General features: G+C 38.6%; 1 protein-coding gene across 4 annotated transcripts in view; it reads right to left on the bottom strand.

Moving 5' to 3' along the window:
* Window positions 1–15,360, bottom strand: part of FREM1 (FRAS1 related extracellular matrix 1) — a 62,329-nt gene continuing 46,969 nt past the window's right edge. For 3 of the 4 annotated variants that reach the window (XM_030968389.1, XM_030968392.1, XM_030968394.1), the window contains 9 exons: window positions 14,764–14,836; window positions 13,747–13,896; window positions 12,323–12,561; window positions 11,562–11,609; window positions 11,129–11,284; window positions 10,812–10,937; window positions 10,029–10,144; window positions 2,765–2,850; window positions 1–1,396 (listed from right to left, as the gene is read on the bottom strand). In XM_030968389.1, the coding sequence (XP_030824249.1) occupies window positions 1,197–1,396; window positions 2,765–2,850; window positions 10,029–10,144; window positions 10,812–10,937; window positions 11,129–11,284; window positions 11,562–11,609; window positions 12,323–12,561; window positions 13,747–13,896; window positions 14,764–14,836 (1,194 nt within the window). In that variant the 3' untranslated portion in view covers window positions 1–1,196. The remainder of the gene's footprint in view (window positions 1,397–2,764; window positions 2,851–10,028; window positions 10,145–10,811; window positions 10,938–11,128; window positions 11,285–11,561; window positions 11,610–12,322; window positions 12,562–13,746; window positions 13,897–14,763; window positions 14,837–15,360) is intronic. The other variant, XM_030968390.1, reaches the window with a different exon arrangement.

Raw genomic sequence — 15,360 nt, 5'->3', positions numbered from 1 at the left:
TTTTTTGGTTGGTTGGTTGGTTGGTTGGTTGGTTGGTTGGTTGGTTGGTTGGTTGGTTGGTTGGGGGGTTTTTTGTAATTTTAAGGCTGGCAGTAAAAGTTTCCAAAGCAAGCTTTTGACAGGTCAAATATAAATCTACTATAATGTTACAAAATGTTTATAGTGCAACTATATTTTTCTAAAATAAAAAGTTCTGGCCAGCTGTTTTTTTCCTATTAATTGCTGAGTTTTAAGCCATCCTTAGAAATAAATCTGGATTTTTAAAAGCCTCAAAATCCCTAATAAGGACTTAGATTAATACTTTTCAAAAGCCATAGCTTCTTTACTACAAAATATGTCTCATGATTACATTGGTTTATACACACATATAAATCCTGTTGATGTTCATGTATCAGTGAATATCCCCAGATAATATCCTAGGATTAAGTTTTCGTGTTTTTTTTTAAATAAATCATCATTTGCTGTAAGATTTGATTTAGAGATGTCCCATTATTTAATTATACTAAAAATTACAACACCATCCTGTAGTTCCGGGGAAAAAAACCAGAAAATTTTTGCTTAGGAATGTGAAACAGATGCAACTCTGTGTGAGCAGATCCATTAGGTTCTCAAGCTGGCCGTGGGAGGTAGAAGAAATACAAGGCTTTGCTCCTGTTAGTACTCTGTCACCAGGCAATGTCCAGCCATTGGTACTTTCGTAAGATGTACTTGGGTATCCACCAAACAAATTCCAGTACTTACATGATATCACTCACATCATCACCCAAAAGATCTGGTTTTAGGCAACAGTCTACCCTTATTTCCAGCCCCAGCAGCATTCCTCTTTGTGTGACTGTAGAGTAAAACTGCAGTTCATAACCCTTCCTTTAAGAGCCAAGCAAATCAATTGACAAGGTACTTTCTTTAAAGGAAAAGTACATTTGAACAGAAGTGTGATAAAAGCCTTGAGACCCAGCTCTTTGGTATAAAAATACTCCTAAGTAAGTGACAGATCAAAGTCTTTGGGGAGATTTCAAAACCTTAACCTGGGCTTACTTTTTGCATCTGATCTCTATACCTTCGTTAGTTGCCAGTGCATCTGCACCTCTGGCAGCACGTAAAATAAGCCTTGCTGATGATTAAAATGGTTTTCTAACACAGCTAACATACTGAAATAGCCTGAATGTCCATATTCTTTCAGAGGCATCCTCCATCCATTACAACTTTCTTGAACATATATAGCTGTTTGGTTTGACCTTCTTGCAGTCAGTTGCTTGCCATTTTCCTCGCTTCTGCACAAATACACAATTTCTTCCTCTCACTGAAAAGTGGTAGGAGCCTCTTCTCCAGTTTGTGTAGGTTACAGGCTCTCCTCCATTCCACTCCCAGTGTCCAGGATTGACTTGGTCATTCAAACCTGTGTGAAATCAGTAAGATCAAATCAGTGATGTTTATTGTCACTGGAGCCAGATGCCAAGAGACTCATGCGGTTCTATAAGTTGTTCTTCATTAAAAAATGCATACAGTTGCATGGTGAGAGAAAAGAAAACATCTGATAGAACACAAGCACAACACAATTAGGATTTAATTAGTCCACTTGAGTCACAGTTAGTGCCATATGAATAAAGGAAAGTACACTTCTCTGCGATAGTGTGTATCTAAAATGTTTTTTTCTCCTTTCATCTATTGCATGTCTATGACCTCATAGGCTTCTCTTTCGATACTTGAAATAGCAAGGAGTCTGGGCAGCATCAGATGCCTTCAGATTTCTTCTGAATATAAAATTCTGCAGATCTTTATGGACCTGATTTACACTGTTTAAATTAACAGTTGTAAAACTAATTTGTGTTAATTAGTACAATAGAAAACATATCTTTTCCCCTAGCCTCTGAGTTACTAAGACCAATAGGCATGGCATAATTTCAGACATTACTCGTCTTCTTATGAGACCATAATTGGCATAACAACCTTGTACTCTTTATCTTGGTCAAATAAGTTTATTTCTTTCAAGTTAGCAGAATTATGATACCATTAAACATGATCCAAAACTAACTGTATTTTTCTAAATTAATTTGGCATACCTAGTAGGTCCATCTCAGCAAATTACTAAGAGATGATAATCACAGTTCAGAATCAGAGAGAAAGAACAACACTGAGGACAGTGTAGCAGAAACAAGGTTAGAAAAAAGCAGTAGCACTAGTATATGAGCTAAGGCTGTCATTCACAGAAAGGAGGTACTAAGAAGACCCATCCAAATTCTTTCCATTTCTCATTAAATATTAAGTGCCTAATAAGAAGTAGCTAAATCTGAAATGATATGATGAAATATTCTTTAGCTTATCATCTAATTAATTCATAAGATTTCTAACACAAGACAACACCATTAAATTATGAGTAACACAAATAATCATCTAAGTTAAAACAAAATAAAAGAAAAAGCTAAATTAGGGATAAATAAAGTAACAGTTGAAAGAAAGACAAGATAAACAAAATTGTAGGAGCTGGAGCTATTTTCATTAGCTTGTGTCAAAATAGGAAAGATTTCAAGGCAAAAACAGTTCGGCAACAGACATCATGATAAACACATCTTTTTGATAAAGACTTATAAAAGTAACCAGGTAAATGATGGCTTTTTGGTTTATGCCTTGCACTGAAATAATAAAGCAGCAGAAATATGAGAACAATACAGTGTTTGAAAACTGGGCTTGAACTGCTACAGCAGTTTCTGCTTTTCAACATGCACAGGAACTGCAATCTGCAGAGGCTTGCAGCCAATATACTTGCCTATCCAAAAGGGCATCTTCCCACTGAAGTCCCACAGCCACTGCATGTGTTGTTCATTAGCTACACTTGTTAGACTCCCCAGGTACCTAAGCTCAACGAGAGAGGGCAGAGTAATTAGCATTCCACAGAGTGACAGACAGCTCCCATCAACTTATCAACAATGGGTGTTGATTCTACTATAAAGTAAATAAATAATGAGTCACAGGAAAACCACAATTTACTGGCATGAAGGAATAATTACATGAAGATGAAGTTTTAAAATTATGGATTACCTGGGGAGGAACTAAAGTCCTAATCTGGTTTCTCTAACAGAAAAATTAAATCAGTTTAGCAACTGAAGGAAATGTATGCAGGAAATATGTGCCTCATACTCAAAAAATGTGTTTTAAACTATTTGCACAATTATTGATACCTTACTTTCCATAAAATAATAAACTTCCTACAATGAAATCCAAGCCGCTGAAAGATACAACTTCATCTATTTGGTAGTAGAGCAGGAGATATCTTTTTAAAATCATATTTTGACAATACTGAAGCTTTGAATAATACATTTAAGTGGTAATGTGGTTCTGAGAAGTAATGATAGAATCACAAAATCATAGAATGTCCTGAGTAGTAAGAGACTGACAAAGACCATCAAAATCATGGCCCTGCACATGACAGCCTAAGAACCACAAAATGAGCCTGAGAGCATTGTCCTAACACTTCTTGAACTCTGTCAGGTTGGTGCTGTGACCACTTCCCTGGGGAGGCTGTTCCAATGCCCAACCACCCTCTGAGAGAAGAACCTTCTCACTATGTCTAATCTACATCCCCTGTCACAGTTACACACACATCCTCTAAAATCAACATTCGGGTTGTTATATCATTCCCCCCCCCCGCCCATTTCCTTCCTCTGCCTCTATCCCAACCCTTTATTTTTTTGCATTTTCATCCTTTTCAATTTTGGGTTTCAGCTGAGGTGTTATGTTTCTCCATCCTCCTGTGAACCTGTACTCAGTAAATGCAGGTATCCCGTGGGTTCCCCCAGTTGTTCATCACAAGAAATTTAATTTAGTATCTGGAAAGCAACACATTCTTTAGAGGATTGTCTGCAGTGGGTACGCATTTAGTTCAAATTGGAGAGAAGTTCTGGTTTGTATTAAGCAGACTAATTTCTGAATTAAGTCAATACATAAGCTCTGCTCTGCATTTGTACTTATAGTATGCCAGCTCCAAAGGAGGATTTGCAAACTCTAGCCACTGAGTGGCCTTGCCACTGAGAAGTCTTGCAACCAGTACCAAACATACAAGCACCAGCAGGCTATTCTTAAGCCATTTAGAGATCAGGCTAAATCTTCAGGCATTAAGAGACAAATGTCATTCTTCACATTTGCTGGGAACTGTCAGCCATCAGTGGCTCCACGTTCTTATTTATCCATCTTTGTGTCTGCATTGATATATCACCTTTTTACATGTCACACCTGGTGTTGCCATCCCTCTGATGCTGAACATCTGGTGCTGACGTATATTTTGTCCCATGTTTCTGACTGCTGCTCAGTCTAAAAGTGATGCCAACCCCTTCAGCCTCCCCGAATATCCTGGCTGACAGTTGATAGGGCCAGAGCAAACAACACTGTTCATAAAAACATTTTAAGAGAGGAAAAACAGACTTTTCTAACATCAGAATAAGTAAATGGTATTGTAAGGATTTTACTAATTTCATTACTTTTGCCAGATAACAGAGACAGAAGATCACTATTGCTCCAGATGAAGTGATAACTCTCTTCTTTAGGAGCTGGGGCAGCAACCGGGCCTGAAGAATGGCATGGCAGACTTGAGCTCACTGTGGAGACCATGAGCAGATATTAGATGGAAAGCCCACCATTAAGCATGCTGCCTAGTTAAAGATCCATGCCTGGAACTCCATTCCCCTTATTGCCCTGTATGTCTTCTAAGAGTACTGATCCCATGGATTCCATATGATGCCACACAAAGGGAGCAGGAAAAATTTACATGAGAAGAATCCAAAGTAATAGTCCGCAATATTCTGCGCAGTCCATACTGCACAAAATCTGGACCATTCCTTAATCTGGGTCCACAGGGCCAGGATATGAAATAAATTCATTGTGTTTCTGAGGGGGGATGCTCCTGCTGCAAAGTCCTCCTCCATTATCCCTGCAGGCCAACCAAAGCAGGAGGGGATGGAGCTGCCCTCTACTCCATGCTGCACAGTGCATCTGCCAAGGCCAGCAGGTCAGCTGGGTGTTGGCCCTTGCCTGTGCAATCACAGCTGCCCTGGGGCAGGCACTGTGCAGTAACAATGGGCCCATCAGGGGCACTCTGAGTTCCTGGGCCACCAGAGAACAGCATATAAAGGTTCACACTGACACCTGTGTGCACTCTCCTCACCTAAAGGTGCGGCAGAACAGCCTCACAACTGTCGTGAAGGGGTCAGTATTGTGCAACCACTGTGGTAGAGGCCCCCAAAACTGCACCCAGTGAAGGTGTCAGCTGAGCTTAGCTGTGCTTGTCATCAGGGTGAGATGTGCCTGTATGTCCCAAGGGTTCCACCCTTGGGGCAGGCTTCCACCCTTCTGGGCCAATCTGCCAGGCACAGAATCTCTGGTGAGCTAGGAACAAAGCTGTTACACTGACAAACACTGTCAGTAATTTTTGTACTTCATCTTCTTCTACAGACAGAGTCCAGGAAAGCAGGCATAGCTAATTCAGGGTGTCCTCCCAGGCTAACTGCTTCAGCAGCAGGATTCCATTCTGCCTGCCAGTGACTGTGGCTGCACTGACCAAATGGACCTGAGAAGAGGTTTTCACAGCAGTTTCTGTGGTATCACTACTAGGTGAACAAGAAAAAAAATAGAGCATTTTATCTGAGTTCTGCTTGAGGACACTCAAAACCCAAGAACTAAGTAATTTACTTTAGGTGAGCATAAAGCATCATGCACCAAAAAGCATCAATATGTGTCAGTAACTGCTCTATCATTTATGACATACAGGCGTAGTCTGAGCAATAACAGTTTCAGACTTCAATCCACATACCAGGGAGAGACTTCATCACTGGAAAAGGAAAGCACTACAATAATTATAATTTAACCTAATCTTTTCTCTATAGGAGTGTTTTCTAAGTACAGCTTCACAAACACATTACTGAAGAGAGAACAACTGTTCTAATTGTTTTACCTGTTTAGGGGGGTTGTGTATTTTAGGGAAATGCAAACCATCCTGAAAGAACAGAGCACTTCCATAATGTTACTCACTGAACCTTGAGGCATAGATCAGACACCGGAAATTACAAGATACTGTTATTAATGGAGTGTGCATCTAACACTTCCTAATGTAAATTAGTCAAGATAAGGAGTTATTATGCCTTATTAGGGAAAGAACCCAAACAAAACAAAAAACAAACAAACACCAACAAAAACAAGCCACAACAAACCCACACACATCACTTTTCTCTGTTCTAAACCATCTATTTAAAATTGTTCCTGCATGCTTTATAATTTTTGTTATTGAGCAAAGAGCATCCTTTATCTTAGAGCAGTTGCACAAATTAAGGAAACATTTTGGATAACCATTGACCTTGAAATATTATATGGAAAATACTTAGCACAAAGACTTTACTGATTTTCTATTAAATTGCCTGATACATTTAAGAGTCTTGTACCATTTTGGTAAATTTAATATTGGCAAAAGCACACTTGACTAAGTATGAAGGTCTCCATGGGACATAACATTTTATTTGAACTGCTGTAGTAAATCCCTGTCCTATAGTGATGTTGAAGGGTGTGGGGGTGACTGAAAGACTGTGCTTATCTCAGTCTTTTGTTTGGTCACCGAGGGAGTCATCCTGATGCCTTGAAATAGGTGTCTAGTGTTGCTTACAACACCTCCTATCATTCAGAGCATTCAGATGAAAGTGGCAGACATGATGCAGAGCTTGCAGGAGCCCTGCACTTCCAGACTGAGAGTTGAAAGCCAGACAGCATACACAAGGCCTTTAAAATTACTCTAGGTACCTGGATTCCTCTGCTGGAGTCACACACAATAATATGAGTTAACCAGTCACTTAGAGAACCAGTACTAGAAGAGGACTGATGTTCCTAGGGAACACTGAGCCATCATGAATCTATTACTTTAGATATGGTTCTGCCTGTAATTCTGAAGGACTGGGGCCACATGTAGCTGTTCAAACAAAATAGCATGTCCTGCCTTACACAGCTAGCAGTAAAGGACCTGAAACCTAATAACATTTGAGCTTTAGTTAAATGTTCAACTTCAAAAAAGATAAAGGTATAATATGACTAACAAGGCAAAAGACGCAACTGTGGGTTCTGTCTATGCAGTTCTTCATCCCTTCAGTGGCTGCAGTGAAACCATCTCACACACAAGTGAGCCCTGCTGTACTGACCCTTGGGGAGGACATGTTCCTACTGGATAAACAAGAGCTGTGGCATAAATCATCAAAATTGCTTCTAAATCAGACTGCTGTGGGATCACTCAGCCATAATATCCCCCAGATGCTTCTCTTCACATTGCCAAGAGTCTCTTTATGCATACAAACAAAGCTAGAGAAATGAGTTCTTAAACCACCTTTCCACTGAATTTGAGAAGGGTTAGAAATAGTGCAAGATTTTCACAGCAATTAACTGAGATTTCCCTGTCCCCCATCCCCAGTTAACACTGATATATAGAAACTTGCATCAAGACAAGACTTATTTTTGTCTGCTTCTACCCTTGAACATGGAAACTAAAGAAAAGGGTTGTATACCACCTGTAACAGATGGATACAATGAATGTCAATATAAACTCAAACAGGCCTGCATTAGCCCATGCATATGTAGTTATGTCTAGACAACAACTGCTTCCCCAATAAATAACATTACTGTGATGGAATAGAATCATAAACTCTCATGTTGGAAGGAACTGCAAGGATGATCTGGCAAAAGGACAGTCCAGACAAGATGGGCCAGCACTCAGTCTAGTTAAGCCTTAAAAGTGTCTGATGTTGGGGATTCTGCTATCTCCCTGGGGGGAGTCTTCTAACGGCTGATCTCACAGTAAAAAAAAAATCCCTTGAGTGTATTTGGAATCTTCCCAGGAATAACTTGTTCTCTTAGCTCTTCATCATTTCTATGTGACTCCTTGTAAAAAGGGAGTCTCTATCCTCTTCTTAGCCCCTTAATATCGAAATACAGTGATAAGGCCTCGCCTATGCCTTCTTCTTCACATGGCAGGCTTTACTGTCCTTTGATCAACTTTGTGGCCCTTGTCCAGACACTTTTCAGCCTGCCAACTTCTGTATACTTTTTGTATAGCCTGTTCCTAAGTCCATCATCTCAAGATTGCAAGATTGTCTCAAAAAGGGTAGGGCAGGAGACTGTTAGTGAATCGACTTCAACAATGCTTGGGCTCTTTTTTCTGTTCCACATAATAGAAAAATTCTAGCAAGACAAATGAATAGGATCTTAAAATTATGCCAGTTTTTGTAGTAGTAAAAAATTATTCTTTTTTTCATGAAAGTTGGCTGATTGACTGAAAGTCAATTCTAATATTTTCATTTAATATCTAGTTTGTTTGATCTATTGAAAATTGAGGGCTGACCTCCATGGTAGTTTTATTTCCCTGTTGGAAACATTTAAATGTCAATAGAATCGGTATTAATACCAGAAACACCACAATTAATGGTGGTGATGATTGCCGGAGGAGCTGGGGAAAAGCACAAAATAAAACTTAATAAGTTATGTTCTTTTAACACATTTTAGCATGTTCCTGGAGCTGTACTTTTGTAAATTAGTTCCAGTTGGAGGCAAGGAGTACTCCATTTACTGGGATAAATCTTCCTTAGTCAATGCTAGTATGGCATTAATTGAATTACCACTGCCCTAGGATTCATTTCCTTGTGGATTCAGTGATATGCCTTGATTTTTTGTGTAGTTTTTTTAACATTGTCCTTTAGTTACTGTTGTTTACATTTATTTACTTTTCTTCAGTTTAGTATCTACATTGCATACTATCAAGAAGCTACCACCTACAAAAAATATGGGTCACAAAGACCACACTCTTTTAGAAGATAGGAAACACCTCCCAGAAGAGTGACATATGGTTCCAAGAGATCAATTTACTGTTGAAGCCTTCAGAAAAAAAAAATTGCAATTTATAGGATTGTTTATTAACAAGTCACATAATAAAAGCAGATAATAACAAAAAAAATTAGGAGCTGAAATTGTAAGTAAACCAAATATTAACACAATATTTAGGATCAGCTCACAAGAGGACATAACATTTACACTTTAGTAAAGAATATCTTCCATCAGCTGGGAGGAGGTAGTATCAAAACTTTTCTTTTGCATGTTGCCAAGACAACATAATCTGGCATAACTAAGTGGAATGAATCAATGCTTGTTATGCATGCTTGGCCATGATTCACTGTTCAGCATGTCCATCCATTACTTTTGGAACATGCACTGTTTCTATCATTTCCCACTCTTCCCTGTTTCAATTTTCCTTTGGAGTAATGGAGAGGTCTGGAGTAATGGAGAGCTCTGTTTAAGCCCCTCCTATTTTTCAGATTGGTTTTCAACCTGGTGCTCACAATTCAGGACAAGGTACAAAGCATGCCTATCCTTGGACAAGCTTCATGATACCATGGCTAACATTTTTTCCAGGGCTAACCTAATACCCCTAAAGCCAAAATCTCAAACATGTATCCAGAAAACAAGACTGACAGGTTTTTTGTCTCCTACTTTAAGACAACTATTATTATTATTACTGTTGTTGTCGTTACTGTTGTTGTTGTTGTTATATCCTTAAAAAGTCAGAAATGCACTGTTAAACTGAATGTAAAAGTTTTCACTAGTTACAGAATCTTCAAAGCTGCATCTTCAGAAGAATGCAGTGAGGCACACAGGAGTTGGCAAGATTTTACCATTGTTATATCAAGAGGAGGTAGTGCCAGGGGAGTAGTGGGTAAGAGAGGAATAAATTCTGAGTCTCTACTGACTCTGAGTTTCTCTTCTCCCAAACTAACTCTCCCATTAGGAAAATATCCTCACTGCAGATGGACAGCTTTGGGAATTCAACAACCACCTGAAGCATTGAGAGTAATATTTCTATCATCCACTGTGTTTGAATCCCAGGATTTGTGCCACTTTGGGGGGAGCTGTGCAGAGCAGCCAAAGCTCGGCTTATCCAAATAAATTTGGTCTCAAGAGCAGCATTCGTCTCAGGGCCAACAGCACTGTACAGCAAATGCATGATGGTCTCTTACTGTTCTCTGCACGCCCGAGCAGCAGTGTTCCAGGTGACCTTGTGATTCACTACCAGGAAGTAGCAGCTGCCCTCATGATAAGTCCATCCAGAGGGACATTTCTTCATGGTTACCTCCTAAAATAAAAGAGGAAGAGGTAAAGCAGACTTCTGTCTATACACAGGTAGTCTGTGCACTAGTGTCCAGAATTAAACCAAGCATGAGCTTTGGTGCCTATAAATAAAGCTACAGCATTGCTTAAAAGACTTAAAGAGATAATGCCTGACAGAGGATCCTACAGTTTATAATTAGTAGCTTTAATGGTGACAGCAGGATTCACTTCCAAAAATCTTCTAAAGATTTTCTATTAGTTTGGACACCATTTTCTGACTGCAGTACTCTGTACAGGGAAAGCAGTGCAACAAAATTCAGCATGACATCTTAAGTGCTGGGGGGAATGTATATTTACAGAATACCTAAGTAAGCTTATTTTACTAAATTCCACCTATTCTCCCACAGACTACATTCACTGACTGTGTTATGTTCCCATTGTCCCAAGCACCACAACACTAGTGCTCATGTGGTTTGTCCAGGAGCACCTGTGGATGACAGAGAGAAAAGGCAACCACAGCAGTCAAGTCCTCTTCATATTTCTGGGAAATTTTTGTTTTTGCTGAAAGCAAACCTGAATCTGGTTAACATTTATGCCCTGTTCAAGTAAATAACAGGTCCTCTGCTTTAGGGTATCACCAATCCTAGACTCCATGCTCTGATGTAGATACCTACATATGGCTACATTTTTACCTTGCTTTGGGAATTCCAGAATTTCCATGATATCCCATCACACTGAAATAACTTCTGTGTGCTTTCTTCATAATGCAAGAGACCCTTTAAATCTGGTGTACAAGCCTTTTGAAAAGAGTTTAAGTCCTGGAAAGAGAAAATGTCATTTGAATATTTGAAGGAAAATAATTACACGAAACAAGTGAAATGAAACAGATTAATTAGGTCTTATATTAAAATTGTATGCCATGAAAACTCTTCTAGGTGTTAAATCATTTTGGAAAACAACAGGACTGAAAACAGATGGCGAAAATGCCCATGGAAAAAATATTTCATACCTTATGTCTTGATCTTGGTTCAGCTGCAAGTTCTGCCTTATCAGACAGAGGGATTTCTGTCTTCCTAGAGATTACATTTATCTGTTGTTGTGCTTTCTTGTTGGTTTCAGCTGAGGAGGTGTCATCCTCTATTTTGAGTGATACAATCCCATGATACTTCATTTTACAGTATCACACAAGAACAGGAGAGGAAAAGAAAGGGTTAGTACCTACAAGCAGCTCTTTAAATTCGTTTATTTAAACTAAATTAAAAATAATAAAAATTAATTATTATATAAATTATCATAAATAAAGGGAAATTACACCAAAGAAAAAGAAAGATAGAAAAATAAAGTATTAGACATAACAAATTATTAGGAGTGATAAAGCCTGGAAAGAGCAGAATCAGAAAGAAATCATGGAAATATCCAACCAACACCCATAATACTCTTACTTTGAAAACCACATCTGTTTCATTTCTATATACAGATGAAGGAGGAACCTGAAAGACATAGAACAGCAGAATCAGATGGGTATGTTCATGTATTATAGAAACAAGAAGACTTTGTGCAACATTTACTACTAGGTTATACATCATGCAGAGCATGTCTTGGTTTAGTTCTTTCTCTTTTAGTATAGAAGCGTATCATTTCTGAAAGGAGCCATTAAAAAGCACAAATTACAAGTGTAATGCTCAGTGTCCATAAAAATAGATTCCAGTCATTTTTAAGGTCACAATAGCAGAAGGTTACTGAATACCTAGCTAAATCAGTATAACTTAAGCAGGAGAATCAGTGGAAAAGGTTTCAATAACTATTCTCTGTTTAAGCTAACAGTATTTTCAGCTTTATAATTTCAGTACCAGATGCACAGCTTCTATACATTTGCCTGGTTCCACCAACTTCTAACTTTCCCATAATTTTTATAAGATTGGAAGTTTCATAATTGCTGAAGTTGCTTCATGCCTGTTTCCTCCCTCAAGTCTTGATTTTATTCCTCTCTTGCATACATGGATCCTCGAAATGTTTGGTTTGTTTTTTGCTTTTTCCTTACAGTTTTTTTAAATAGCCCCAGGTCTGACTCAGAGCAAACTCATGTAGTTTATAGTTATTGTGTGGTCAGATAGAATTGCTACAAAAATGACAGTTAAATGAAGATGTCACATCACAATAAATTCACAAATCAGTTCATCACTGAACTACAGAAGTGTCTTACTATTCTGCCATTTCCAGTTACTTTCAGCCTGGTCCTTGACCAATTCGCCAAGCTGTGCTCCTGCCACAGATCCCCTCCATGCCCTCTCATCCCTTTGGAAGGAGGCAGTGGAATCCTTTCCAAGGAAACATTGCCAGGCCTGGAAGGTGATGAGGAGCCTGAGGAAACTGGAAACAGCATGCCTCTCCCCCAGAAGTCGTGCTTGCTTTGGCCAGAAGAATGAGAATAGCTGCATTGACCTGAAAGCATAGAAAATGGCAGATGGTCAGCTTTAACTGCATGAGCAAATAACTGGTCATGTTCACATGGGTACATAAACAGCTTGTCCTTAAAAGTTGGATGATTCTTTCACTTGAAGTAGTTGATTTGCTGTTTGTTCAGTCACCCTCATTTCTGGGGTTATCTATGACTATAACTGCAACTACTATCTCTAAAAGTAAGATCTTATATGTGATGCATCTGTCTACCCACAGGTCAGAATTCAACTAAGCATCTGCTGAAAACACCTGCTTTCATTCTTATACTGGGCTTTGAAGTGCTGGGGTTTTTGGCCATGAATATACAGGTATCTTTAACCACCATTGAGGAGACTTCCATCACATCCAGAGAAGCTTCTTCTTGGAAATCCAGGATATTGTTGTTTCAATGAAGTCGCTGCATCAATTAAGTCCTGATTTACACTAGGAATATTTAGAAGAAGACAAATCTGAACTTTCAAAGGGGCTTTTTGTAACATGAAGCCTAATTCATTGCAATATGGGTATTTAAAATTGTTTCACTAAACACCAGAAGAAGAGACACTCTTCAGCAGTCAGAGGCTGCAACTGCTTTTCTAGTTATTTCTATTTTTCTACTGTTATGATTCTGTTTCTACAACTGACTCCTTTTTGTTCTGATTTCAGACACTCCATATTTGGTTGCTGAAAAACATAATGATAATGCAGTCTTCGAAGACTAAACTATTTGCTGTGAAGTTATGGACTGTGCTTTTTAAGTATTGGAAAATATATTGTTAAGAGATGGATTAATTTGCTACATTTCTTTTTTGAGAGAAAAGTAAATCTCTTTTAGAGGGTATGTGATAACTAAATAATAACTGGGGGAAAAAATCTAATGGATCTAAACCCAATTTTTCCCACTTTAGTAAATGCAAACTGAACACATGTTGTTATGAAAAGTGGTTTCTTTCCTGGCATTTTTCTCATTTTGTACTCATTGCTTTTCTCATGCTGTGTTTCCTAAGAGGATGCATGTGATTTTGTGAGAGAATAAAAGGTCTGCAAGTGTCAAGCCTGTTTTCTCTGAAAATAAATTAGGCAGTTTGGTCTAATGGTGAATGTTAGAAACAACTTGTGGTTGAAAATAGGTAGCTATTCAGCCAAGATTGTCCCACCTTCTTAGTCACAAAGATCAAAAAAGAATACCTCCTTTTGAGTCCAAAATTTTCACTACAGCTTTTGTCCGTGTGCCAAGAACAGCATTCACAGGGGAGTTCAGAACTACTTCAAAGACTTCATCATCTTCCTCTAATCCGTCATAGGTAATTGCTATATTCCACATCTTCGTTGACACTCCTAGCAGAAATAAACATTTTAATTACTCTTTAAGTGCTATTTCAATCAATCAGGGTGTCAAAGAAATAGATTAATTAACATGTCTGCAGCTAGAGCGGAGTAGATTATGTATGCTATTGTGCTCCTGCTGACTGACTGGACTCCTGCTGTTCTTCCAAATAACATTACGTTTGAATTTGTTCCTGGGCAATGATGATTCAGTTGAAGTGCATACACTGTAACAAAATGCTGATGTAGATGTGCGAAATTGCGCTGCAATACATTGATTTAGGACTTCCACTGATTTTCAAGAGAAAATGTATCATAGAGTTTGTATCTGAAAAGTTTAACTTTAAAGATGGAACAGTTATTTAAAATACCTGCAAATGGATCAAAAACCATGTTAGATTGAAATGCAACCTTTTAGGCAAATCTTACCATTGTTTTTTCTTGTTTCCTTGTCTTTACTTGGTATGTGAATGATAAAGGGCCTTGGACATCTTGACTAACCTAAGTTGTTCTATGTGTTGTCTAAATTTGACCTGTGTCCTGGGCTTTACTTATAATGACTGAAGTCCTTAAAGCATCCCACAGATCAGCTCAGGGTGAGTCCTATCCAGCCTAGTTGTTGGGAGATCAGGAGACATCATTTCAGCACTTTTGGTATTTTAACACCAGTAAAAGACCGTGGGCAATCTCATGCTAAATAATAAGGATACAAATTCACTAAAGAAGCCCACAGCACTTCCAAAAAATAAGCTCAAATCTTAAATACTATTCAGCTTCTCTAGCTATATATATGTAATAGATTTCACTCTCCAAAGCAAGAGGTTACTCTTCTAAAATCAGTGAATTCATTTTAGAATTACTCAGTACACTATTTCATACCTGGATCAAACTGAACAAGTTTGGAGGGAGTCACCGTGAAGTCCTTTCCCAGCCTAGCAGATATTTCATTGACCTGAGAGGAAATCAAACAGTAAATAATACACTGTGACTCTTTTCACCAAGACACTGCACTCCGCTGCATGCTGAAGGTACTTTGCATGTCTCAAATAGACAAGCCAATCCATACATATACTCAGACTGGGAAAAAAGATAAAGAGCTGAAGAATAAACCTTCTTATGTGCAACTGTCATTCTGTTCTTGCTTATGGCTTACAAAATTAATCATTTAAAAAAAATCCCTATCTTATTGTTTTGTTCATTCCCCTCTGAGATTGCTATTTGACACCAGGTAACACTGCTGTTCACCATGCCTGGGGACCCTGCCATACCTGGCTCCTGGAAAAGCACATCCTGTCATCTCATAAGAGCAGTAACAACTTGGCCATGTTTTCCTATTTGGCCCTTTGTGATATCTTGAAATAAGCTATTTCGCACAGAGCCTTCTGTCACTCCCAAAGACTCATTAGGATAGATGTGAACTGTACATACTAGCAACTCCCTGAAATTTCATAAGAGGCACCAGAGGACACCAGTTTC

Source organism: Camarhynchus parvulus, chromosome Z (genome assembly GCF_901933205.1).
Source record: "Camarhynchus parvulus chromosome Z, STF_HiC, whole genome shotgun sequence".
Classification (NCBI taxonomy): domain Eukaryota; kingdom Metazoa; phylum Chordata; class Aves; order Passeriformes; family Thraupidae; genus Camarhynchus; species Camarhynchus parvulus.
Note: the sequence above shows the minus strand (reverse complement) of the source record. Positions and strands in the feature narration are given on the sequence as shown.